The 27,971-nt window shown below is 50.4% G+C and overlaps 1 protein-coding gene across 1 annotated transcript in view; it reads right to left on the bottom strand.

The window, feature by feature from the left end:
- Positions 1-27,971, bottom strand: part of EVC (EvC ciliary complex subunit 1) — a gene marked incomplete at its 5' end in the record, with an annotated part of 61,201 nt that extends 33,230 nt beyond the window's left edge. The window contains 8 exons of the mRNA XM_035004363.1: positions 1,028-1,186; positions 4,242-4,379; positions 7,345-7,443; positions 12,491-12,575; positions 13,899-14,131; positions 16,183-16,266; positions 21,936-22,058; positions 27,885-27,971. Coding sequence (XP_034860254.1) covers positions 1,028-1,186; positions 4,242-4,379; positions 7,345-7,443; positions 12,491-12,575; positions 13,899-14,131; positions 16,183-16,266; positions 21,936-22,058; positions 27,885-27,971 — 1,008 coding nt within the window. The remainder of the gene's footprint in view (positions 1-1,027; positions 1,187-4,241; positions 4,380-7,344; positions 7,444-12,490; positions 12,576-13,898; positions 14,132-16,182; positions 16,267-21,935; positions 22,059-27,884) is intronic.

Genomic DNA, 27,971 nt, shown 5'->3' with positions numbered 1-27,971 from the left:
ACTCATGAGTATCCAAGGGGAAATGGGTGCATGGTGTGCCCTGGGCCTTGCGCACAGCAGGGCAAGGCCAAAATCACGGCTGAGAAACTCCATGGTGATTAGGGCATTATAAGTCCCTGAGCACTTCCCCAGGCCCTGTCTGCAGAAACTCCTTGGACCATTCTTTCATAAATAGAGTAATTGAAGCTCAGGGGGGTTAAGTAACTGGTTCAAGATCACACAGCCTCAAGTGGCTGAGCCTAGGTTCAAAGTCAGATTTTTGGATTCCTCTATGCCAGTGGGTTGCATCTCCAACTATGTATCAGAATTGTTTGGGGAGCTTTAAAACCAGCAATACCAGGGGCTTCACTGTAGACCAATCTGACTGGATCTCTGGGCATGAGGTCTGGGCATAGCCATTTTATGAAAGCTCCTCAGGTGATTCATGGAGCCGTCAGGAGAGTAAAGGAAGCTCCATCCACACAAGTGGGTGTCAACTATGACTACTCATTGTGGTCACCTAGAGCTCTAAAAACCCCAGACTCATTAAGTCAGAGTCTCTGGGGTGGGGACCCACCTGGGACCCCAGCATCAGTACTTTTTAAAGCTCCCCAGATGATTTCAGTGTGCTGCCAGGATTGAGAGTCAATGCTCTATGCTGCCACAGCACAAAGCTGGTCAGCATCTCCTCTTAAGGAATGGGTGGGTGGGTGGGTGGATGGACAGATGGAAAGAGGGATGGAAGGATGGATGGCAAGATGGATGGACAGACGGATGAATGGATGGAAAGATAGATGGAAGGATGAATGGATGGATGGATGGATGGTTGGATGGATGGATGGATGGTTGGATGGATGGATGGATGGATGGTTGGATGGATGGATGGATGGATGGTTGGATGGATGGATTCACTGCTTTTCTCTGGGCTCTATACCCCCATCTACAATTTAAAGGTGTTCGACTTTATCTCTACGGCGCATCAAGCTTCTGGATTCCACATCCCTAGTGTGAGTATCTTCAGGTTCCTTCCCCGCCCCCTTCAGCATACCAGAGCCTGCAAATCCTGAGAATCACGCAATAACCCTTCGGCTGCAATCATTCTTTCTGTGAGCATCATCATGAGCTGTTGGGCTTTGGAGCTGGAACACTTAAATTGGTCCATAAGAGAGTGCTGGATGTTTTCCATCTGTTTCCAGAAAGCTTCCATCTGTGAAATGAGAATGAAAAGCAAGAGGTGGGTGTAGAAAACTTATTTAAGAAAGTTACAAAGCTAGACGGTTCATGCTTGATAATTACAATTCATTCCTTATCACACACTGAGATTCTAAACACTTCTGCAATTGGGAACGAGTTTATCTTGGCAATAATCGAGTTCTATAGAGAGGTGCCTCCTTGGTGTATTGTAGGTGCCAGTCAGTTTCAAGATGGCTTTTCAGCAAACACCAATGCTCTGCTGATAAGGAAGGCAGGCACAATGAGATCACCCAGTGTAAACAGCTTAAAGACTCTTAAACAGGCCACGATTGCTGCCTGGGGAGTGTGTGAAATTTGCCAGTGTGATCCTGGAAGCTTCCATATCTCCAAAAGGGATTAACCGTGTTCTGGAAATAAAAGCACGGATGGCCATTTACATTTCAGTTATTGCTCTAAAAGTACAGAAGAGCAATATGGCAGAGACAGTGCTGACCATGAAAACATTCTGCTTTAAAATCGTTTTCCTCTGGGGGCCTGGGTGGCTCAGTTGTTAAGCATCTGCCTTCGGCTCAGGTCATGGTCCGAGGGCCCTGGGATGGAGCCCCGCGTCGGGCTCCCTGCTCCTCGGGAAGCGTGCTTCTCCCTCTCCCACTCCCCCTTCTCGTGTTCCTTCTCTTGCTATGTCTCTCTCTGTCAGATAAATAAATAAGATCTTTAAAAAATAAAAAATAAATAAAATAAAATAGCTTTCCTCACCCCCCATCTTATCAGGAGGAGAGGTGGGAATCACCGAGTGGCTGAGAATGTCAAGGCTCATCCAGCCTCCCAGAGCTCCAAGAACCGGGATACTAGCAGTCATAACCACCTCCCTTTCCGGCATGCAGGTAGGTGCCAGGCTCTGTGCTCTCCCATTTTGTGTCCAGGTAAAATGTCTATATAGGCCCGGCTGCAGGAACAGCCTCAGAAAGTTAGGTCACCGGTCCTGGGTCACAGAGCTGGGAGGCAGGGGCAGAGTTGGGGCAGATCCCTTGAACTCCCCAAGCTGTGGCTTTTCTCCATCGTGGCTTGGCCTCTCCGACTTCTAAATTCGTCTGGGCATCTCTTGCGGCACAGGGCATGGGCATGGGAAGGGTTGGGGCTGAGCAGCACCAGAAGCCTGCCCTGACCTTGTGGCACGGCGGAAAGGTGGAGACAAATGCAACCTGAAACACTGAGTCACTCTGAGCAGCCACATCCCAGGGGCCGCGCACGGCCGAGAGGAAGCCCACACCAGGGTGGGCAGGCCCTTTGTGCCCTCAGGGACCTGTGTCCCAGCCGGGCAGCAGCCCATCCATCAAACCTCTGGCCTCCCTCCTGCTCCCGGCCCCCCACCAGTTGCCCTCCCTCCCGACTGCTCTAAGAGGATGTGATTATCACCTGTGACATCCGCCCACCTCCAAACAGAGTTGGATGTCCAGCCAGCATTGCTCCTTCTCCGCCAGCCCCAGAGAGCCGGGATACCCACTCTGTTCTTAAAAACTCTTGATTCCCTTGGCGTCCTTGACATGGTTTTCTCCCAGTCCCTCAGAGTCCATACTCTGCCTTCTTGTCTCAATTCTCCTTGGCCCCCCCGCTCTTTAAATGCTGGTAGGATCCCAGACTGGGCACCATGTGCCTTTCCCTACCCTTTCTATACACACCCTAGGCCAGGGCGTCTCCACTGCTGAAGGTCACCATACGTCCGAGAATCCTGGGCATACTATGAATCATCTGCCTGAAATATGCAGATGCGGATGCGCGGGTCCACTGCTTTGGGGAGCCCGTGGACCCAGGAATCCAGGCTGAGCACCCTCCCTCTGCCACTCATGCCATGAACATCCTCGCTCCCCATGTCCTCTGACCCAAGCTTAGTGGAGGCTCTCCATCTTCGGGCATCTCCACCTCAAGATGTCAAGTCAGGGCTCACCAGCTCCTCTCCCAACTTGCTTCTCATTCTGGGATCCTTATTTCCATAGAACTAATCCTTTACACCCTCTTCTCTTCCAAACCTCATTTTCTGCTACCCTATCAGCTCTCCCACTTTTTCTTACCCCTCTCTTCCTATCGCAACTGCCTTCATGAACTTTTCCTACTGCCCTAGCCCCAGAGCGCATACCTATCCTCCACTGAGCGGCCCGAGCTGTCCTTCTAAGACAGAAAAGGATCCAGCTGCCTTCTGCTGCCAAACTGCAGTGACTCCCACCTCCTTGGCACAAGATGAAAACCCTCAGGCCAGATCTCTGGCTTTCTCTGGCTCTGCTTCTCCTCAGTCCTCCCTGGCTCCCTTCTTTGCCTGCCCACAGGCCAGCATCCACCCACACTTCTCCCAAAAGGCCTCTCGATGGGTCTTTTCTTCTACAAAGATTTTCCTAACCCTAGGATAAAACAGATTCCTCTCTCCACTGCGCCTCCACCTTCTAGTGTTTTCATCTGTCACAACGCTTGTAAGCTATAAAGTCCAAATCTGCTCACCTGTCAGTCCCCCTACTAAGCTAGCCTGTGCATCTCTGGCAAGGCCAGGTCCAAGGGCATTCTGAATCCCCAGTGTGCAGCACAGTGCTTGGGTGCCAAAAACCTTCCCCCCCAAATCCTGTTTAATACCTAATATAGGAACAGGGGATAGTGGAATGGAAATGCAAAAAAGGGGTATTTGAAGGAAGCCACCCTCTTTGGAATTTAAAGCAGGTATTTATGAGTGATGCCTGGGGTCGAAAAGTTAGCAGCTAGAGTCTGCTCTAATCCACAGGGCGGGAATGACATACAGGGTTAGAGCAAACTTTGCTTTGAATGACAAAAAGATCAATCTAAAATTTAAACAAGGGGGATTCGTTTAAAAACAAAAACCAAAAAACTCTGTAAATCTTCGCCCCTTCATTATACCTTCTCTATCACTTACTTTCCGAAACTGGATCACTGGCTTTGGGGCAGAACACATCAGGGATTTCAAGTCTTAAACATGCTTCTAGGTGCCATCTCTTTAATCTTGCTAATTTAACTGCCCCAGAAACCAAGGTTTTTATAAGGAAAAAGAAAAAAAATCCATCACATACATTATCTATTAGCTGCTCAGAGTACTCTCGCTCCTTCTTTTCCACATCTGCCAGAGTGATGTATTCAGAATCACCAGCCCCCAACATTTCCGTGTTTGACAGTTTGACCTGAAGTCCCTTTTCTAATTCCTCCAAGTCCTGGGGAAAACAGAAAAAAGTGGGGGTGGTGGTGGGAATAAACAAAGGAAAAATCTAATATATCTTAAACTCTAGAAAAGAAATGCTTTCCTCTTTCACCACATTATCACAAAATATTTCTTAACCATAATTAGCTGCTCTGGCATTGTCCTACTTAAGTCTGATGATAGAAATCTATCTTTCTCATTAGACATAGAGTCCCAAGAATACTGGATTCTTTTCTTCTATATTGCTCCCTCCCTCCCCTCGAAAAAAAAAATAGAACATACTTAAAAAAAATGGTAAATTAGCCTCTTTCATTTCTTACGAAGTCTTGGAAAATGCCGTGACTTCAGGGGGTTGCGAGGGAATGCTTCTTCCCCACTCCTCTGGTTTCCGTGGGGAAGGATTAGTCACTACAACCCAGGGAGGGCGGGACGTGATGTGATTGGTGGGTTCAACAGCAGGAAGTGGCACCCTTAGCTTGTCCAGCCTCTTCCTCTCTGGCATGGGCCGTTCATGGGGAGGCCATGGCTGTGGCGTGTCCTCGGCTCACGGTGCGCTGGGCAGCTAAGGGCCTGCCGCAGAGGTGGTGGGCGTGGTCCACACCGAGGCAGGCAATCTGGCGAACTCTGGGAGCCAGAGTGCGGAAGCTGAGTCCTCCAAGCTGGCCTCTCCGTAGTGAAGCCCACTTTTCTGTGCGCCTGTCCCTGACCCTTTGTTATCAGTTCAGAATGGGGGAAGGACGGGGGTACCCTCTGTAGGGAGTCCCTCTGGCCCCGAGGTGGAGGCTGGGAGGAGCCCTGTCTTCTCCAGAGCTGTGCTGGGAGACCTGGAATCCGCCCCGGCGCGCCCCCAGCTTCACTAGGGAAAACGATGCCCATGAAAACTGCTTCTGCGCGTCCCAGCCGAGGCCGTGCGTGGTGTCGGGCCCTCGCGGGGTCGCTTCGACAGAGCAGGGCTGACTCCTTCCCGCTGAGGAGCCTGGTACTCCGGGGGTTGGGGTGTTTCCTCCGGAGTCTCCTCGCAGTGGCAGGAAGTGGCGCGCTGGGCTGGTCCTTCAGCCCACTGACCCCAGATGCCCACTCCTCCAACTGCGCGCGTCCCCATCAGGCCGCTTCTCTCCCAAGAGCAGCTGCGGGTTCTGGGCACCGCTTGTCCCCTTCTAGAAGTCCGGGGGCCATCGTGAGCAAGCACCACCACCACTGTGGTTAACACGCCCTACAGGTGCTGGCGGTGGAGTCAGATCTGGGGTCTGCAGACAGCAAAGCTCTTACTCTTGCGCTAGAACCCCACTTCATTATTATGTGTGGAATGTCCAGTATCACCATGATCATCATTATTTATTCACTGGGGAGTCACTGAAACTCAGTGAGCCTCAGTTTCCTCTGCTGTAAGCAAAAATAATAATAATGGCCACTCACAGGGTTGCTGTGAAGATGGAATAAAATCATGCGTGAAATGCCCTGTAATACGTGTGCATTGCCTGATGAGGACAATCCTGGTAGCAGTGGTCCTGAGGATGGTGACGGTGATGATGCACCACCTCCTTCCTGGGGTGCAGTGATTCATCCTTCCCCATGAGATCCAGAGGAATGGGGGAGAAACATGCCCTCTCAATCCCCCACATCTCATGGGGCGGTGATGGGGAAGATGGTGGTGGTGGTGGTGATGATGAGGATGATGAGGAAGATGCTGGTGGTGGTGAGGATGAGGAAGATGGTTGTTGTGGTTGTCAGGAAGATGTGCGCAGCCATCATGATTCAGGGTCTAACTATTACTTTGCTAGGTGCTTCATACACACTTCTCTTAGCCCTTCCATGATCCCACAGGATGGGAATCACTATCCCATGGCACAGGAGGAACCTGGGATTCTGAGAGTTTGTGAAAGAAAGAACCAGGGTATCAACCTCCACCAGTCAGACTCCAAGACCTGGCTCATTTCACTGCACATAAAGCAACGTAAACTCCATATAAAAGCCTGAGAGGAGTAGAATGCACCATAGTATAAACAGTTAAAACCAATAAATTAATTAGGTATTTAAAAATACCCAATCTAGGGGCGCCTGGTTGGCGCAGTCTGTTGGGTGTCCGACTCTTGATTTTGGCTCAGGTCATGGTCTCAGGGTTGTGGGATTGAGCCCCACATTGGGCTTCACGCCCAGCAGGGAATCTGCTTCTCCCTCTACCCCTCCCTGCCTGCTTGAGCTCTCTCTCTCTCTCTCTCTCAAATCAATAAATAAAAACTTAACAACAACAACAAAAACCTAGGAGTGCCTGGTTGGTGCAGTCGGTTCAGTGTCTCACTCTTTTTTTTTTTTTTTTTAAGATTTTATATATTTATTTGACAGAGAGAGACACAGCAAGAGAGGGAAAACAAGCAGGGGGAGTAGGAGAGGGAGAAGCAGGCTTCCCGCTGAGCAGGGAGCCTGATGCGGGGCTCGATCCCAGGACCCTGGGATCACAACCTGAGCCGAAGGCAGACGCTTAACAACTGAGCCCCAGGCACGCCTGGGTGTCTCACTCTTGATTTCAGCTTAAGTCATGATCTCAGGGTCCTGGGATTGAGCCCTGCATCAGGCTCTGCGCTCAGCATGGAGTCTGCTTGGGAATCTCTCTCCCTGTCCCACTGCCCCTCCCCCTGCTTTCTCTCTCTCCCTCTCTCTCAAATAAAGATCTTAAAAAATAAGTAAATAAAAATACCCAACCTTGTTCAGAAGATAACAGTAACAGTGGTTCTGAGTAGCAGGTATGACCAATATTATTCTCGTTTTCCTGCTTTCAATATTTTTCAAATTTTAATAATACCTATGGTCATTTTTGTATTTGTACACATATTTTTACATAATTGCATTGTGTTCAAAAGCATATATTGTAATAAATTATTCTTACACGTGAAAAAATAGTTTCTTATGATATTATGTTTTATATATCGTGATAAGCTATTTTTAAGTAACCTTGAAATATAGATTGAAGACTTACTCACATTTTCTTGCTTTGAAAGAATCCTCTGGTATAATTCATCATCAGACTTCTTTTTAGGAAGAAGATCAAGGAGGCACATTTTTAAAATCTGAATAAACATCTATTGCCAAGAAGGGAAACATAATGAAGAGAAAGGCTTAGAAATGGTATCTCCCTCTCTATCTCTCCCTCTGTCCCTTTCTTCTCTCTCTCTTCACGCACACATACTTTCTGCTAGGGGGAAATACCTCAGGTTATAAATCATGACAATAGCCTATAATGGACTGTATTTTCATAAAGCTTCTCAGAAAAAATGCTTCACTTCTTTTGCTTTTCATTCATTTATTCAAGAAATGTTCATTAGGTGCCTGCTCTTGCCAGTCCTTCTGCATTTCCCGATACAAGTCAAGAAAACATAAAAGGCAAAGGGTGTTGCTTCTTTGTGGGAAGAATCAGAGGCAGTTTGGAACTGGGATGTATAAAGTCATCCACTCCGGCCTCCTGTCACGATGGATGGAGGTGTCCTCTACACCAGAGAGGGTCCTCTTGTAAGTGGGGATACCCAGGACCGTCCAAGGGTGCTGTCTCCACACCTACCATTCACCTGCTGTAGGACATCTTGGTGTTTCCAGTTCAGGGCTATTGCGAATAAAACTAGTAAGAACATCCACGTACGGGTTTCTGTGTGAACATAAGATTCTCTGGGGTTAAATGCACCAGAGTGCAATTGTGGGGTTTTGTGAGAAACTGCCTGTTTTTCAGTGTGACACTCAGCATTCCCACCAGCAATGCGTGTGGGATCCAGTTTCTTCCCATCCTTGCCAGCGTCTGGTGATGTCACCATTTGTTATTTTGGCCAACCTGAGAGGTGTGCAGTCATATCTCATTTTTTAAATATATCTCATTGTTTTAATTTGCACTTCTGTAATGGCTAATGCTGTCGAGCATCTTTTATCTGATTTTGTGTGTGTGTGTTTACCTGTCGACTGTATATCCTTTTTGGTGAAATGTCTGTTCATGGCTTTTGCCCTTTTTCTATTTGGATTGTTTACTTCTATGGAGGTTTGAGCGTTCTTTATATGTTTTAGGTGCGAGTCCCCTGTCGATACGTGATTTGCGAATACTTCTCTTTCCCCCATCCTCTTTAACAGGGTCTTCTGCAGAGCACAAGTTTATAATTCTGATGAGGTTCAATTTATTAGTTTTCCCTTGTGTGGGTCACACTTTCAGTGTTAAGTCTAAGAAAGAACTCTTTGCTTAGTTCTAGATCCTAAAGATTTTCTCCACTGTTTTTTGTTGTTTTTTTCTAGAGGGCCACACAGTAAACGTTCCTGGGTTTGTGGTCCATACTATCACTTTTGCAACCATCGGATTTTGCTGTTCCAGCATTGAGGCAGCCGTGGGCAATAGGGACAAGAACAGGCATGGCTGGATTGGCCCAAGGGCCACAGTTTGCAACCCTTGTTTTAAGGTTTGTTGAACACTGTTCTATGCCAAGCTAATATGTATATTATTCCATTTGGTTTTTATAGCATGCAGGACATTGGTACAATCTTCCCCATTTTATAGACAAGGAACTCTTCGGCTGAGAAATCTGGATAACTGGCTTCATGTCACAAGGGACAGCCATGAGGGACAGAACCTAGAACTTTCCACCAACCTTCCTTATGCTTGTCAGCGCTAACGAGCTCTGGGAACACAATGTCGTCTTGGCTTTCTACCCACTGAAGTCGAGGCCACGTAAGGTGACGTTCTTTTCTCAAGATGTTGGTCTCAAACCCACTTTCGTTTTGACCCCAGACTGAATCCGTGATGTGCACTGTCTTGTCTCCTTTCAATTCAAAAAATTTTTAATTTGGAAAAATTACAGAGACAGAGTCAGAGGAAGGTGCCAAACCAGTACAGAGTCCCGTGGGTTCTGTCGCCTGGGCGATATGTGACGTCACTGTGGGACAATATCAAACCCCAAACTGACCGATGCAGTTACTACAGACTTCACTCCGTTTCCACTCATTGTCACATGTATTTGTGTGTGTGTGTTTGTCTATGCAACTTTACTCCAAGTACGGATTCATGCAATCACCACCACAATCAAGATAGAGAATATTTCAGCACCAGGAGAATCCCCTAGGCCGAATGATCCCTCTGTTGGCAACCCCCCAACACACACATCCCCTAATCTCTGCTGTTCTCGCTGCCATTCTGCTTTTAACGATGTCAAATGCAGCTTCTGTCTACCTCCTGACAAGGCAAGTGCCAGTTTCTCCCCCAAGGACCACCAGGGAGCTCTGAGCTCCTGGCCTGCATGACGGTCACATCTGCTCTGAGTCACTTTTTTTTTAAATTTGTTAGTGACACAGAGTGGACACACAGCGTTAGGGCAGTTTCCGCTGCACAATACAGTGACCCCCCCCAGCTTCGGTCTGAGTCACTTCTGAACTGACCTATGTGGACGGATCTCTCCCAGAGAAATGGAACTTGAGGTCTCCGTGAGTGCTGGTGCAGTTCCCCAGGTCCCGCACACAATGAAGATATGCCCCACAGGGAGGGAAAGGCCACGGGTGGAGAGGGGTCCCCCAGGGCGGTGTCAGCGTCCGTGGGCACATTTCTGTGGAGCACCTACTGTATGCAGGCACACAGACCTTGCACTCAGACCTCATTTGGGTTCTGTGTCTGCCATTCACCAGCTGTGTGATTTGGGGCAACTGACCCGACCTCTCTGAGTCTCAGGTTCCTCGTGAGTGAAAAACAACAGTAAGGCTTCCTTGAGATCACGCATTTAGAGGGCTTAGCCTAGCAGAGTTTTCGTGCCTCACAGGCAGGTTTGCGATGGTGCTGGTCACACAGCCTGGCAGAGCCTGGAGCTCTGTCTACACAGACCCTTCAAAGTAGGACAGCTTCACTTCCTAGTAATTCTATGGGGTGAGAGCTGAAGAACATTATCTTTATACCTTTCCTAAAGTGGCCCAGAGAGGGGAAGTGACTTACCCAAGGTCACACAGCTCATCTGTGTGGGAGGGTGGACCAGAACCCAAGTCTCTGACTCCTAGTCTAGGGCTCCTTCCCCAGCTTCCAGCTGACGGGTCTCCCTCCAGGGAAGCCTGGCCATCTGCCCCACACTCACTCAGTCCCCTCCACCCCACACGCTCACGGCGCCGTATGGTCTGCTCCACACTACTGTCCGCCGTGGTGCGTTTGTGCGGTTCACGGCCTTCTCCCCCGGAGAGTGGGCCCCACACAGGTGGGGGCCGTCCCTGGTACCGTGCCGGGCAGGGAGGAGAGGCTCCGTCACGCAGACGAGTGACGGTGGATGCCTTCTCCGTGACAGCAAGCTGCCTCCCCGCGGGCATCTGCTGGCTGCTCTGGGGCCGAGGCGGCCAGCCGGATGGGGCTCTGAGCACAGACACCGTCGGCCCTCCCGGGAGCACAGAGCCTTTGAGAGGACTGCCAGGGCCACCTGCGGGCTAGCGGGACGCGATGTGGCGGAAGGAGAGCAGGCTGCCGCTGCACGTGGGACGCTGCCTCAAGGCCACGGGCTCTTCCAGGACCGTGGGGCCGCGGGAACAGGCTCTATTTCCGGAGTCCTGGTATGATTTCTGGTTTCCAGCCCCTGTTTACGAGGCCCATCCTGCTCTCACAGAGCCCCCGTGTCTTTCTACTGCATCTGCAACTTGATGTTTCTATTTTTCCAGTGTCTAACGAAGCACCCCGTGGGCATGTCTGTCTCTGTCACCCTCTCCATCAACCAGTCTCCCATTCTCTTTCCAACAGCCCCCCCCCCCGCCCCCCGTAGGTCTCATCCCTCATTCGATAATTCGGGAGGAAGAACTCCTCTTTTGAAGCTCCGTGGCCCCAAGGCCTGGCCAGCCCTGCCCGGGGGTTCCGCAGCTTTGGTGGGACGTGTCTCTTTGGCTTCCTCGCTGCTCCTTCATCCACTCAGAGAAAGCAGGCCTCTGAAAAGGTACCAGACTTCCCATGTCAGCTCCAACTTAGGGCTTTACGACTCTGGACGAGTCCTCTCTGCACCGCCATTTCCTTGTCCGTAATGTGGGATAATAACAGCACCCACCCCTCCAGGCTGCCGTGAGGTTCACAGCTGAGCATCGGTGTGACACGCCCAGGGCCCAGTTCGTAGTGAGCAACACCAAAGTCGGCGCGCATCAACATTGTTGTTACTATTAGCATTCCTTCAGAAATGCTGGCGAGCTTGGGGAGAAAGGGGACCCCTCTCACTCTGCTGGCAGGAATGCAAGCTGGTGCAGCCTTTCGGGAAGATAGGATGGAGGGTCCTCAGGATGAAAAGAGAGCTACTCTATGACCCAGCAATTGCACTACTGGGTATTTACCCCAAGGATACAAACGTTGTGATCCAAAGGGGCACCTGCACCCCAGTGTTTATAGCAGCAGTGTCTAAAATTGCCAAACTATGGGAAGAGCCCAGATGTCCACTGATAGATGAATGGATAAAGGAGATGTGGTATACATGTACAGTGGAATACTACTCAGCCATCAGAAAGGATGAAATCTTACCATTTACATCGACATGGATGGAACTAGAGGGTCTTATGCTGAGCGAAATAAGTCAGTCAGAGAAAGACAAATACCATATGATTTCACTCATATGTGGAATTTAAGAAACAAAACATGACCATAGGGGAAAGGAGGGGAAAAATAAAACAAAACATAATCAGAGAGGGAGACAAACCATAAGAGACTCTTAATCATAGGAAACAACCTGAGGGTTGCTGGAGGGGAGTGGGGGGATGGGGGGATGGGCATGAAGGAGGGCACGTGATGGGATGAGCACTGGGTGTTATATGCAACTGATGAGTCACTGACCTCTACCTCTGAAACTAATAATCCACCATATGTTAATTAAATTGAATTTAAATTAAAAAATAAAAATGCCTCTCTTTCCAACAACTTTTACCTGTGTCCACCAGGAGGTGACCTGTGGGACGAGGGTCTCATCTGTCTGCCTCGCCCCGCAGCTCCCAGTAAAGGAGAGCCCGCGCCCCATCAGCAGGCACACATTGCTTCTGTCCCTTCTGGCCCCAGAGGCTCCACGGTCACCAGCACCCATCCCCAGAGGGCACTCAGGACTGTGTGCCCGCGGAGAGCCGTGTTCAGGACCCGGGAAAGGGCAAGCGGCCCACCCTGCTACCTACCATGTGCTTCTCCCGCCTCAGCGCCGTGTCCAGATGCAGCAGATCTTTTAAGTGAAGGTTATAGATACACAAGTCAAGGTCCACACTGAAAAGTGGAAAGAGAAACAGAAAGCCACTGAGAGTATTTGAGATGTTCCAGGGAGTTAGCGCATCCCTGCTCAGTACAAGCCTCGGTGCATCCTGACTCCAGATTTTAAGTTCTGCAGCACCCAGAGACGCCTAAGAGCCGCCCCAGGTTTATACGAAGGAATCAAGGGAACTATCTGAAACTCACTTGTGACCAGAGGGGAACAGCTGCCCGAGACGTGAAGGGCAGGAGGCAGCAAGAGTCGGAGGTGGGAGCAAAGAGGGATCACACCCCTTGCCGGCATCGGAATACCTGAGTCACGTGTCACCTCTCCTCTGCCCTGCAGGCAAACGTTCTCATGCCCATTTCACAGATGGGGAAACGGACTTAGGAAGTCAAGTAGCGGTCACACAGTCACGGGGCAGGTAAGTGGCAGGGCGGATTGGACCATCTGTCCTGCGAGGGCAAATGCACTTTGAATGGCCACACCCCCACCCAAACTGTGACAAGGCCACTAAGTCCCAAAGCTCATCCACAGCCCTTCCCAGCCAGCGGGCTGAGCCACCGTCCAGGTCAGCACCCAGCTCAGGGTCTGGGCCCTCTCCTTCCATAGCCCTGAGCGGAGGTCGGGTCTGGTTCATCTCACCAAGGAAGGGCCACTTGGACTCACCGAACTTCACAGAGCAGAGAGGTCTGAGGACTGAAGCACAGATGTGCTGACTCAGTTTCTTGGGCCTCTCCAGTGTGCTGAGTGGTTTGGTGATTTAGAGCATGGACTTTGGAGATAAGCCAAACCCAGCTCCATCACTCACCTGCTGTGTGACCTTGGGCAAGCTACTCAGCCTGTCTCCTTTTACTCTTTGTAAAATGAGGGCAATAATAGCACCTACTGCATAGGGTCATTCATAGGAATTAGTTCATTGATTGATTCATTTTTATTCATCTGTCCCTGAACCTGCCCCAGGGTCCCGCTGTGCAGTGGGGACGCTGCACTGAAGAAGACAGACCCGGTCATCCTCACGAGATAATTAATCCCTGCGAAGTGCTCAGCACTCTGCCTGGTACACAGAAGGCATCTAATCCGTGCTGGCTGCTGATACGCGGGCCCAGGGCACGTCAGTGATTCAGTGAGGCCCCCTAACGGGGCTCTCCCCAGGGCTCAGGCCGGGCTCCATAACCCCCACATTGGCCAACACCACCACGGCAGCTGGGGAGCCCCGGCTCAGACGCTGTGTGGCTGTGTGTCCGTGGCTGACTTGCTTAACCTCTCTGGGCCTCCATTCCCAATACCGACAGAGACAGGGTCCATTGGACGGCTTCCCCGCGCCTCCCCCTCCTTACCTCTCACAGATCAGCGCCTCTGGGAAGCTGTTGGCCCGGATGAAGGTGCGACTCAGAAACCTGTCGTAGCTGGTGGCCGAGTGGATGCTGGACGAGGAGCTGCAGTCCTCCTTCTCGGCCTGGCTCAGGCTCCCCAGGCTGCTGGAGGGGGAAGCCTCCACCGGCTGGTTTGGCAAGACAGCCTGCTTTAAGTTTTCATGCAGGGAAGGGTTGGAGGAACCGTCGGCCAGGGGCTGGGGTGACGGGAGAGAAAGCACACTCAGTCCGTGGGGCCTATTGTGACTTTGCTTCAGTAATTCCACCAGGAAGGCCAGGTGGGGGCAGACTGGGAGGGGAGTGAACAGGTAGAGCTTCTCCCCCAGGGTCACGTCCACGCCCCAGGGACCCATGTCATGACTCTTATCCCCAGCAGGCCAGCCTCTGTGCAACAGGCTCCTACCCCTTAGCTGTTAGCCTGGGTCTGTTCCCCGGTGGCCCACCTGCACCCCACACTCGGCTGCCAACTCTGACCTCCACAGCAGTCCGCCGGCCCCCCTCCCTCTCCCGCCACTGGCTCAGACCCCTGGGTGTGCTCTGTCTGCCAACCCGCTGACCACCTAGCTCTTCCCCATCTACACTGACCTGGGCATCACCCTCCCGACTCCAGGCCTTCGAGGTGGCTCCCCACTGCCCTTGGATAGGCCCAAAGCTCTTATCAAGGAACTCAAGCCCCATGCACTGCCATGACCACGCCAGGTGACAGCCTAGTGCCTAGCGTGGCTGGAGGGTTCATCAGCTGTCCGTTGCCACCTCTGTCCAGCCTGTCTCACTGCTCCAGGATGTGCCTGCCCAAGCACTCCTGAGCTGGCTGCCAACTCCAAACCTCCCCTGTCATTTCAGACTTCTGGGCCTTTCCAGACTCTGGTCCCCCTGCTGAAACAGCCCTCGCTCACTGTCTGCTGGGCAGAAGCATCCCTCCCCCCAGACACAGACCCAGAGTCCTTCCCAGCCCACGCAGGCTTCCGCAGGCCTCTGCAGGCCTCTGGTCATTTCTGTCTTGCCCGGGCTCACACACCATCCTACAGGCTCTGCCCAGACGGTGAGGGCCTCCAGGGTGAGGACGATGCTGTCCTGACCACTGGATTATCCCAGTGCCCACCAGGAGCCTGCCTGGCCAGGGCTGTGGACGATGAATCACGCTCCCGCTCTGGGAGTTTGGCCCCTTCAACCGCCCACCAGATAGCTAAGTGCAGGGAGCAGTTCCCAATGCGCGCTCCTGGGAACAGTTCCGGTTACTGCTCCCCGTAAGTAAGGGTTCCGCAGAAAAATTAATTCGGGAAAGTCTGTGTTAAGTGAGGTGAAATCATGTCTTCGGTGCAGGACTTTGCAGAGCCTGGCTCCAGCTGTCTTCAAAAGCAAATAATCATTGAAAAAAAACGAACAAATACTGAGCGCTCAGATGTCACACGCTACGCTAAGCCCTATGTCTATTATCATTTGACCCTCAAACAACCGGGGGAGGCAGGAGGGCCCAACGGCCCCCTTTCCAGATGAAAAAACGGAGGCTGAGTCAGGAAATGGCCCACAGAAAATGGTCGAGGTGGGAATTAAGACAGAGTCTGTGTGACTCCAGAGCCTGTCCTCTTTATGGGCAGGAGAGCGAGTTGCATTTCTCTCCAGTACTGGACCAGGGACTCTTCCTTTATGGAGACTCTCACAGGTCAACAGCCCCTGGAAACACTGTGGGATCTGCTGATATCTGCAAGACTCCTGACCACAGGTGTGAATTCCCAGCTTCAGCTGTAAGACCTGCAGCCAGGTGACCTCAGGCAGGTCATTAGCCTCTCTGGGCCTCAGTTTCCTTATGCACAAAGAGGCAATGACTGTATGATTTACCTTATATGAAATGCCTATCACGTGACAAATGCTTAGCACTCTGCCAGCCCCCCCAGGACGTGTTCAGTAACGTGGGAGGGGCATGTGTGAGTGAGGAGCAAGGCTAGTCACTGCGTCCGTGCCCATGTTTGTATTAGCCTAGAACGGCAGGATGCTACCCAACTGGGCTGTCACCTGCTGTTCCTGGGGATACCTTGCTATACCCTGTCCCCGACAACGCTGTCATAAAGTGGATTCATCCTAAAGTTTTGCTCCATCACAAAGCCTCAAAATTATCCCTATTAAAAGGACTTGCTGTAAAACTCCCAGACAGGACCAAAAATCACACACTTCATCTGCCTACTCCTGCCCCAATCTCTAGCACCTTACTGAGTAATCACATTTCTCAGATGCAGCTGAGGACTCTCACCCGGAACTTCTGATTGATGGGATAGATGACTTTTGCCTTCAGAGCAAATGCTGTGATGTTGCTGTTGAAAGCTGGGTCACATTCCTGGGAAGGAAGAACAAATGGCATGGGGCGCTTTCTGTAAAAGGAAAGATAAACCACTAAGAGTTACCGAACTGTCACATCCCATTTGTAACAGTGGCCTCAGGAAGGGACCATAGCAGGCATATTTAGATCCAAGTAGGTGTTTGTTCACCTGCTAGGTGGCTGGGTGAAAGGGTGGATGGATGGATGGATGGATGGATGGATAGATGGATGGAGGGATGGATGGATGGATGGACAGGAAAATGGATGGGCAGGTGGATGGATGGATGGATGGATAGATGAGTGGATAGGTAGATGGAAAGGTGGATGGATGGATGGACAAATGGGTGGATGGATGGATGGACGGGTGGACACATGGGTGGATGGGAAAATGGATGAGCAGGTGGGTGGATGGATGGATGGACGAATTGGTAGATAGGTAGATGGAGAGATGGATGGATGGACAGATGGACAAATGGGTGGATGGATGGATGGGAGGATGATGGAAAGGTGGATGGATAAATGGATGGGTGGATGGACAGACAGATGTTATATAGTACATTCCTTATTTAATTTTAGATCTTCAGCTTTGGAAGAAATATGTATTTAAATAACATGGCAATAATTAAGTTTTCCTAAAAACTTTCCACCTTTTAGTGGAAAAAGAAACAGAATAGTTTTAGTGTTGCCAAAGGTGTAAACACTTCCACATGGCAATATTCATGCAAGACTCTGGATCAGACCCTTAAATGAAAAGTGGTTGGGCAAGTCTTTTCACGTCTCTTTGAGCCTCAGTCTTCCCAGACAGAAAACAGGTACCGTATCCACCCTCCCAGGACCATGTAGATAAAGCACCAGGAAAGTAGCTGGAACAGAACAGAAGTGAAGCAATAGGCAGCTCTAAGGAATGGCAGGAAGGAGCCGCATCTCCGGTGAGTCTTCTCTGACCACAGCTGGACCGACCTCTTCATAGCTGCTCTACATCCCCACGTGCTTTCTGGGTCTTTCTCCTGCCAGGGCCGCCCCCTGCACCTTGCTAGGTGGGTGCTCAATAAATGTTTTGGAAATGACCTGCAGGGGATGAGGGCGAACAGGCAGACCAGTCAGGAGCCTGGCATTCCAGACCACGAGAAATTTCTAGTTACCGGTTCTGAGCTGGCTGATGGGCTTACACTGCACCCACATCTACCTCAATACTTCTCAACTACACCTTTCTGAAAAAAAAAAAAGCTCTATAACAAATGACTGATTGCCAGTTGCCAACTTGGAATGAGATACCCTACCATGGGGGATACAGAAGGATTTATCATTTCCTCATGATGCAGGCATTGACCTGGCACCTGACTGAGCCAGCAGTGTGGCCCCCGGGTGTCTCCAGAGCGGGTTTCACCAAGATGCCCTTCTGGGTGGGGTGGGGATGAAGGCCACATGGTGAGGGCAGGGCTTTGTCATTTCCATCTGTACTTAATGACTCACAAAAACAGATTTAGATGACAAGAATGGGTCAGACCACCGACACGTGCCACCTCCTTCCACTTCCGAGGGCTACTGTCTCCAGATCCCAGAGGGGGAGATGTGACACAGAGCCCAAGATCACACAGCTAATAAATGCCAGAACTGGGATTTGAGCTCAGATTCCCTGGCTCCGGAATCCCTCCTCTTTAGCTGACACCTTTCTGTCTCCTTCAACATCATGCAAATAAGAACAGGGGTGAGAGCCAGGAAGTTAAACAGGAAATTGGGTGTTCGGTGGAGAAGACCCCTGGACTGGCCTCATCATTCTCCGGGAACACAGGTCAGATCCCAAGATACTTTGTCGCTCCCACGCCCCAACCTGCCATGTCAAATCAACCACAAAGCCCACCAGCTTGGACTCCTAAATGTCATTCGGACCCATCACACTCTCCTGAGCCACCACCATAGGGCTGCAATAGCCTCCAAGCTGGCTCCCATCCGTGCACCGAGCGCCTACTGTGTGCTGGGCTCTTTATGCACTCTTGCTCATTTAATTATCACACAACAGCCAGCTTGGGGAGGTCCGTACTATTTCCATCATCCCTATTTCATGGAGTGAGTCTCAGAGGTTAACACCTTCCAATGCATTCTCTACATGGCAATCAGATGGTCTTTTAAACCTGAAACCTCTATCACCCCCAGCTTCAACCCCTTCCTGGCATCCCTGTGATCCGAGGGAGCAGAGCATGGCCTGTCCCAGCCCCCAGCCCCCAGCCCCAATCTCTGCTTAAAGCCATGTGGGTACAAAATCAAAGGATAGCAGTAAGATCGAAAAGGCTGATTTCGGAACAGGTTATATAATTTGTGGGGCCCAATACAAAATGAAAAGTGGGAGGTGCGTCTGATTAAAATGTGATTAAGATATTTTAATCTTGAGCAGGGACTCACCTGCTCAAGAAAAGCTAGGAAAGCAGAGGGCACTGTGCTTTTCTAAACTTCTTACAAACAGAGGTGAAAAGAAAGCACAGCATGGAAGGAGTGGAAAATGAGAGGAAGACACGGTCCCCGCCCTCCAGCAGAGATGGAAAGCAAAAACTGCACTTAATGTGGAAAACATAATTAGAAGCACAGGATGGAGATGCCGGGGTCCACCTGGGACGTCTGGAAGCAGAACCGGGATGCACGTCGAAGCATAAGCTCAGGTGACAGGTTACTGTGGCTGTTTGGGGAGCCTGTGAATGCACGTGTGTTTCTGGCCCATCCACCTGCAGACTGCAAGCCCCTCGAGGACTGAGGACTAGCACTTTGACAGTCATGGTGTTTGTTGGGATGAAGGACCTGGAAGCGCTCGGCATACGGAATCCAGGAGTGAACAGACTTCTGCTGTTTTTAGTTTTTACGTTTTTGCTCTGTTTTTTTTTTTTTTTTTTTTTTTACAGCTTTTCTTATTAAGTTCAGATGCCTTCCAAATTCTGATAATCTTCTCAACCGTAGCAATACAATTATACAGAAAATTGGTTGTAGTACGAGCCTACCATGTAAAACTTCTTCAGCTGGAGAAATGCAATTATTCAGAAAATTAGTGAAAGCATAATTGCTGGAAGAGAAAAGGCGTTTCACTCACCGACGTAGAGATGTTCTTTCAGTGAGTGTACCGCAGCGTCCACGAAGGAGCGTCCCCTCTCCCTCCTCCAGAACAAAAGGACAGGATGAAGAGAACCAAGGCTGTGCCATGGCACGCTGAAGAACCTTCTGGAATTTTCTGTTTGTTTTTGACTTGACGTGAGCTCTTCATCAAAATAAAGTTCAGGCAAGGAGTGGTGCGAACCACAAATGCCTTGGTTTTCCGTGCATTCTGGGACGTCGAAGTTAGAGTTCAGCTCACCCTGTCAGAATGAGTCCTGGCCAACATTCCCTGACAAGCTTGGTCTGCAGAAGGCAGGGCATTTTGGCAAGCCAGTCACTGGAACAGGCAGATCTTTAACTTGGCTCTTGGCAATGATTAGCTTGATCGTGGGCATCGTCTGGCGTCGCTAAATGGTTAACAGGTAAAACATTACCAGGTAAAAACATGAGCGAGCCTTCCAGGGAGGTAGAAGGACTTGGCTCCCTGGAAACACCGATGAACACTTGTCCTGTAGTCGGAATGTTCATGGAGTCCACTGATGAGTGACCGTCGGGCCAGCCTCATTACTGTCATCGTGAAGCCGAGAAACCGGAGGCTCAGACAGGTTATGTCTCTTGCCCAGCATCACACAGCAAACAGGTGACAGGGCTCAGTTCCTGGGAGCCAGGCACCAGGCCCCCCGAGCCAGTGTGTTTTCACCACTCCAAGGCCACCCTCTGTGTGAGCCGGGTTGTGTTTATGCAATTCAACCATGTGAAGCATGAAATTTAGTAATTTTCAGTATATTCACAGACATGTGCAAGTATTCCTACAATCAGTTTTGGAACACTCTTACCATCTCAGAAAGAAACCCCATACCCGTTAGCTATCATCTCTCTCACCCCCTCCCCAAGTGCCCACCAGCCTCCTTTCTGTCTCTGTCGATGTACTTGTTGTAGACATTCCATATGAATGGAATCCTATAGTATGTGGTCTTTTGGGACCGGCTTCTTTCAGTTAGCATGCTATTTTCAGGGTCCCTTCATGCTGTAACTTGTTTCAGGATTTCTTTCCTTCTATGGCCCAAGAGTATTGCATTGTATGGATAGAACACATTCTGTTGAGCCATTCATCAGCTGATGGACACTTGAGATTCCACATTTTGGCCAAAGAGGGCTGTTATGAACACAGTGTACATGTTTTTGTGTAGCCGTATATTTTCATTCGTGTGAGCAGGGTTTTGATAACACAGGGTGATAGGGACAGAGGGAGACAGATGAGGGAAAGAGAGATATCACGCACCCACCTCTCACACAGTCACACAGAGATGCACGCGGAGAGAGACACGAGACGGAGGGACCTAGAGAGCCGCCCTGATACACACACATGCAGACACATGGGGAGAGACAAGCACTTGGGACCAGAGAGGCAGGGACACGGGCTGGACACACAGCACCTATGTGCAGGGGCTCGCTCTAGCTCCAGGTCCGGCTCCCCGTGCCAGCCCCGTGAAGGCAGCTAAGCTTTCCACTGGAATGTGTAAGGGAATCATCGAGAAGGGGATATAAATAAGATCTACCTCATGGGGCTGCTGAGAGAGGTGTATGGGGTAATTCACACGAGTGTTCACATCACTCAAAAGTGACACATGGGAAAATGCCTGGTACTCAGTAAGTGCTAAAAAAAAACCCCGGAAAACCAAAAAACAAACAAACAAAAACCTTTCCCCTTTTCTCAGGAACCCTCTAGCTCTCTCTCTGTCTACCTACCTATCTACCTACCTAAATATCTGTATTTACCTTTGGGCAATTGAGGTTAAATGACCAGGATCCATGGAACTTTCTGGGGGGCAGGAAGTGTCTAGAAATAGCACACTTTTGGAAGAAACACCCTGTCTCTTCACGGAGCTCATGCACAAAGTGATGCTCTATGGGCGGGCTCAGGCTGGACAGGGTGGGGGTCACTGAGGAAGGACCAGGGAGAATCCACCTTTAACATGTCCCTCAAGAGGCCCAGAGCCTGCACTCCTGGATATTTACTTAACATTCACTTAAAAGAAATAACACGAAATGAAAACAAACTTATATACAAACATTCACAGAAGCCCTATTCAGGATAGCCAAACACGGGAAACAACCCACTCTGTGCTCTATCTCTGAAGTGGACTGAGCAATTAGAAGGGATAAATTATCGATATGTGCAACAACATGGTGAGTGTCAAAAGCAGGATGCTGAGGCAATCCCAAGCAAGCACACGATCCCACTGATGTGAAATTCTAGAACAGCAAAACCACCCTGGTGATAGGAATCACAGCAGTGCCTACTTCTGGAAGGGGCGGGGCGGGGGGTGGGGGATATGCAGGAGGGTAAACCAGAAAGGGGCACTGGAGAACTTTCTGGGGGTGATGGAATGTTCCAGATTGGGGTTTTGGTTAGAAGGATGTATATACTTATCCAACGGTAAACTTCAGATTTGTGCATTTTACCACATGTAAATTATATGACAGAAAAGAAGCCAACTGGGACAGGAAGGCTGTCAGAGGCTCATCTGGATGGCATCTGCACTGCCAAGTGGGACACATGATACCCAACACACGACTCGGCAAATAAACCCAAACATGCAGCTTACGTCCACAGCCTCCTCCTTTGACATCTGGGCTTCTCTCCTCCTCCTCCTGGACGGGGAGCCGGTTTCCGAGGGGTCCTGTACATGAGACTCTAAATTCTTGAGCAGACTCTGAGCATCGTCTTTCTAAAATCCAAAGGTGGGGTTGGGGAGAACACATAAAGCCGGTCAGCCTAGTGCTCCTGGAACTCAGGCCATCAACCCCCCACCTGACGTGTGCTCATCTCTGTGTCTCTGCCTGGCCCTCTGCGTGCAGCCTCAGGATGTCCTCTGGACCTGGAGGTCATACTTGGATCAAAGGTCACTCTACTGTTCTTCTGGGTTGGGGGCCCCTGGTAGCCTGTGAGCTCCCTGGGGTAACAGCTGAACACGGGAAATGGCACATAAATATTAATTTTCCTGTTATTTCCCATAATGCCATCGGATGATTTCAAGAAAATATTTTAGGTACCCTTAAATTACAGAATGGTTTGTATTGTGAACCACGGTTGATCCTTGGTAATGGTAGAGTCTGCATTTGTAAATTTGCTTACTTGTCGAAATTTATCTGTAACCTCCCCAAATCAACACCTGTGGTGCTTCTGAGGTCATGCCTGGGCATGGGCAGAGTGGTGAAAATTCGAGCTGCCTGCCGTGCCGTGTCCAACGGAGAGCCTACGAGGTGACGCCCTGCCTTCCTGTGACAGCTCTCCTATCGCAGACCAGGGTCCCTTTCATGTTCTGTGAATGCCCTTCTTCTCCCACATGCTGTGCTTTCCGTTGCTGATGTAGTTGTTTAAAATGACCCTTAAGTGTCGTGCTAAGTGCTGTGCGGTGTTCCTAAGGGCAAGAAGGCTGGTGTGCCCCTCATGGAGAAAACGTGTGTTGGATAAGCTTCATTTAAGCATGAGTTATGTTGTGCTGTTGGCTGTGCGTTCACTATTCATGCATCAACAATTTGTATTAAATAGGGTGTCTTTATACAGAAACACGCATCGAACAAGGTTAAGTATTGGCCGGTTAATGAAGATGTTGTGGCCAGAGTCTTGCAGAAACCTAGCCCTGTGTTTCCCTAGGAGCAATGATTCAGTATTTGCTAATTCTCTGTTTGCCATGATTCCATAGATCATAATGATCAACTGTATCTGAAATCCCATTATGCCAGAGACCCTGGTCAAGCCCCTCTTATGATGCTCATGGATATAATCTTTACACTGAAGGAACATCGCCAGTTTGTCGTGCAGTTAGCTCACAACTGTTACGAAGCAACCCGAAGCGTCTGCTTATTCTAGTCACTGGGAATGGAGTAATGAACAAAATAAACAAAGCCCCTGCCTTCATGGAGTTTACAGTCCAGCGACAAAAAAGTGATGTAAATAAATATGTCATAAGTCAGCGGTGGTAAGTGTTAGAGAGAAAGATGATGGAGGACAGGAGAATGGAGGGGAGGCCTCTTGGACAAGGTGGCATTTGAGAAGAAACATGAAGGAAGTGAGAGAGCAAGCCATTCAGATATGTTAGGTACAAGCTTTCCAGGAGCCGGCACAGCAAGTGCAAAGGCCCTGTGGCAGGACCATGCACCGCATGCCCAGGGAAGGCCTTGTAGTTGCACCAGTCTGGGGTGCGGTGGAGGGGGGCAGATGATGAAGCCAAGGATTTAGGGATTGTTTGTTTACTGGTTATAGCTGACCACTACAGGGGTTCTGCAGGGAAGGACCCAATCAGATCATCCTACAGTAGAGACTCCAGCATGAACCTCATCCACCCCATGGAGAAGCAGTGTTATTTTGCTCCCCAGTTAAAAGTAACCAGGAAGCCAAGGGTCACCAGCCACTTGAGGACAGACTATGATATGAAAGAGAAACCCCCAAACAAACAAAAGGAAAAAGCAAGCTGGAAACAGACACTGTGTAGGGAAAAGTTGTTTATTAAAACAAATAAACAACTATAATATCCTCAGAGAGCCAAGAGAAGATGTTACACTCACAAAATAAGAACAGGGCAGCATAAACATAGGACGTTCTGAGGACAGAAAAGGAGACTCAAAAATGAAAACCGTGAAAATCTTGACAAAAGTGTTGTTGAGAAAAGCCTTCCAAAAATGGTGTAAAAAGAAAAAGACATGGAAAACAGGAGAGAAGGAAGGCAATTGGTGGTCCAATTTAACCAAAACATGAGACGAGTTCCCGAAAGAAACAACAGAATATATAAAAGGAAAAGAATCATCAAGGAACTCGAGAGAGTGAGTTTGCACACTGAAAGGGCTTCCTGGATGCACGGCCCAAGGAGGGCGATCGACTGCCACCAATCCCCGTCCTGGTGTGCTTCCTACGCTGGGAACAAAGAAGTGATGCTTCCAGATTCCACAGGGGAACAAAACAAAGTTATCAGGGATCAGAACAAAATCCTATTTCTCCACATCCACCATGGCAGTTGGAAGACAATGGGAAAAGGGCCTTCAAAATTCTGGGGGAAAATTATTTCCAACCTGGAATTCTATGACTTAACTACTCTCACCAAGTTGAGAATAAAGACAGAAGGGCACAGATACTTCCAGACACAGAAGTTCTTAAAAACACTTCCCTCCATCTCTTTCTCAGGAAGATCTTGGAGGCCGTGCTCCACCCAAAGGAGGAAATGATCCCAGAAAGACAGTGGAGGGGATCCCCAAAAGAGGATGCAACGTCGGGGAGGTGACAAAGTTCCAGCGTGATTGGCCCTGAGAGGTCCCACTGGTGACAGCGAAAGTCTACAGCAGCTGCTTCTCAAAGATGAAGAACAAAAACATCACTGGAGGGGCTCCTTAAACACAGCTTGCCGGCCCCACCTGCAAAGATTCTAGTCAGTGAGTCTGGGGTGGGGCCCAGGAATTAGTATTTCTAACAAGCTCCCAGGCTGCTGCTGGGGTGCTGCTGGTCTGGTCCAAATGAGAGAAGCAGTGGTCCAGAGAGCAACCAACTCAGACTGGAGCAGGCGAGAGGTTTTCCGGAGAGGTGTTTTGCAAGAAGATAAAATTGATCAAATACTTAATGCCTTCAAACGTCTCAAAAAAATGTATAGAAATGGAGGGGAAGCCAGCATTAAATGACCAAGTACACAGAATATGAGCCAATGGGGGGAAAAAAACCCTGGGTAACTATAATTTCAGAGAAAACAAAATGCAATGACAAAAAGGAAAATAATCATAATCGCAGCTGATCCTTGACTTACAGTGAAAATTGCTTACAAAATCCTCAGAAAGGAAACACTGAAAACTGATTTAACCAAAATTGCCCTATGGCCACGAGGGGGCGGGCCGGGGGGGGTGGTGGCTGGTGGGTGGGTGTGCACATGAAGGAGGAGAAAAGAGAGCTGAACCTCTCCCCAGTCCACAGTGGGAAGTCAGTGCTATGCCGAAAGCCAAAAATGCAAGGGGCAGCCACGAAAGCAGGTTATTTACAAAGGGGAAGTAAATGACCAAAGAGCCGGCTGAAAGAGCTAGACGAGGTGGCTTCTGGGAAGTGGTGAGAGGACAGTGGCGTTGCTGCCTATAAATGAACACTTGATGTGCATGTATAATGTCGATGCAAATATAAAGTTTTAATGATGAAATAAAAACAAAAGAAAAAAAAAGCAACAAAAAGAAAGTGGCATAACACACAATTACGAGCTGGGTGACGTGGACCAGAGGAGAACAGAGATCCCAGGGTGCACAAGGGAAGAAGTACCTCATCCAGCCTGGAGGGGCTTCTCTCTGCATCCTGAAGGATGAGCGGGCAAGCAGAGAAAGGTCACTGCAAACAGACAGAATGGATGTGCAGAAGCAGAGAGGCATCGGGGAGCAAGGAGAGGCTGGGGGGCTGGAAAACAGGATGCAGGGGGTGCATGGCATCTTGCGTTTGGCTGGATGCCCTGGGGAAAGGCAAACACCTTATGCACCGTTTCCTTAAGCTAGGAAAAGAGACTTAAGGAAGAGAGGAGGAAAGGAGTCCACTTAGAATGAAGGCTGTTGCCAAGGTCCCATCCAAATCATGAGAAAATCCCGGCAGCCAGACCCTGGGGCCAGAGCCCCCTCTATGGCTACTGCCCTGGTCTGAGCCACCATTACATTCAACTGGACTAGTGTAGCTCTTACTGACCAGCGGCCCAATCTCAGATAGTTTGGTTAACCCCTGTAAGCCTCAGCTGACTCAGTCGTGAAATGGGCCACCGCCATGGTCTGAAGGTGTGTGCCCCACTCCCCATGCGTAGGCTGAAATCCCAACTCTCAAGGTGACGGTATTTGGAGGTGGGGCCTTTAGGAAGTCCGGGGCGGGGGGAGTCCTCCTTACAAAAGAGGTCCCAGAGATTCCCTGACCCTTCTACTCTCTGCGGACACAGTGAGAAGTCTGCAACCCAGAAGCGGGCCCTCACCAGAACCCAGACGTGGTGGCACCTGATCTTGGACTTCTGGCCTCCAGAACTGTGAGAAAGAAGCTTCTGTTGTTTATAAGTCACACAGTTTATGGTACTTTTCTTATAGCAGTCCGAACAGACTAAGACAAATACTACCTGCTACATCACCCCATGGCAGAGGACTAAAAGCTCTGATTTAGGGTTTCGGACAGCCTGGGGTTGAAATCCAGCCCCGCTCTTTATTCATCACATGACCCTGGACCAAGAACATGGTTGGGGAGCCTCAACTTCCTTCCCTGGCAAGTGAGGATAATGACAGCTCTCCAACTCAGGGGTTTGGGGCAGGAATAGAGAACCCAAAGTCCACAAACACTCAGCTCGGAACAGGGCACCCAGCAAAGGTTGTGCACGTGTTGCTTCCCGCTAAACACAAGAAGCCAGTGTCTCTCAGTGTCCCTTAACCACCAGCGGGATGTGACAACCTCAAACTGACCTACAAGCATCTTGCACTATGTTAGTTGCGTTCAACCTTTATCACGCCTTTCAGCAACACACTCCCCCCAACGTCAGCAGCCATCTGCTGGACTTGTCTCCTTCTCACATGGGCCAGGAATGCAGGGAACAAGACCACGCACCGCATCTCAGATCCTACCGGACTTCATCCCTCAAAGAGGTCAAAGCGGCAAGGACCCAAGACAGTGATCACACTACACGGATCAAATGCCCGCTGTATGCCCACCATCTCCACACAACATCCAATTCTGTAACAATGGTCACGTGAAGCATCCGTGAATCCCATTCTGTGACCACTGCCACCCATGGAAAATACAATGACTGGGCTTAGACACACATCTGTCACCTTGGCAAGTCACTGAACCTTTCTGAGCCTCAGTTTCCTCAAATGCAAAACGGGGTCCTGAAATAGAACAAACTCACAAATCTGTTCTGGGGATCCAGTGAGATAATTCAGGCATAGAGTCTAGCTCAGCGCCCAGCACACAGTCGGCAAGCACCGAACTCCCCAGAACGTTCACTTAAAATCTCGCTTTTTCTGGAGACGGTGACCCTCCAGCAGCAAGGGCAGGGTCTGTCCTGCACTGGACTGTGGCTGGCAGAGGTGCTCATCACACTTTTACTGCAGGGAGGAAAGAGTGAATGAATGCACGAATGCACGCCAGGGTGGCAGCTGGGACTGGAGAGGCTAGTTAGGTAACCCACCCGGCAAGCAGCGGAACGGACACGGGTGGGGATCGCAGCCCTCCTGTCCACCGCGCTCAGCCGGGCCCGTCGGCCGGCGGCGAGTCCAGACCCTTGGGGCTCCAGATGAGAAGACTGAGGCCTCGGTGGGCTTTAGCGGCGGTCTGTGGTCGCACAGCGGAGTCGGACAGAGCCGCCACTTGTGGAGGCCCCCAGGCCGGTACGCTCCTGTCACTCCACCGCCCCCCTCTGGACTCGCTCTCCAGCCCGCTCCTGGGCTGGAGGGGAAGACTGCGCAAGACCCGGTGCTCGCGACGCCCGCGATCTCGCTCGAGCGGGACCCGGCGCAGGAGGCCCGCGCGCGCGCGCCCCTCACCCGGCCCCCCGGCCCCGCCGACCCACCTGATGCCGCGGGCGCGGCCGGGCGGCGCGGCCGCCGAGCCAGAGGCCGAGGCTGAGGCCGAGCGCGGCGCCCAGCAGCACGGCGGG

This window comes from Mirounga leonina, unplaced genomic scaffold, assembly GCF_011800145.1.
Source record: "Mirounga leonina isolate KUSES-001 unplaced genomic scaffold, KU_Mleo_1.0 Mir_129, whole genome shotgun sequence".
NCBI lineage: Eukaryota > Metazoa > Chordata > Mammalia > Carnivora > Phocidae > Mirounga > Mirounga leonina.
Note: the sequence above shows the minus strand (reverse complement) of the source record. Positions and strands in the feature narration are given on the sequence as shown.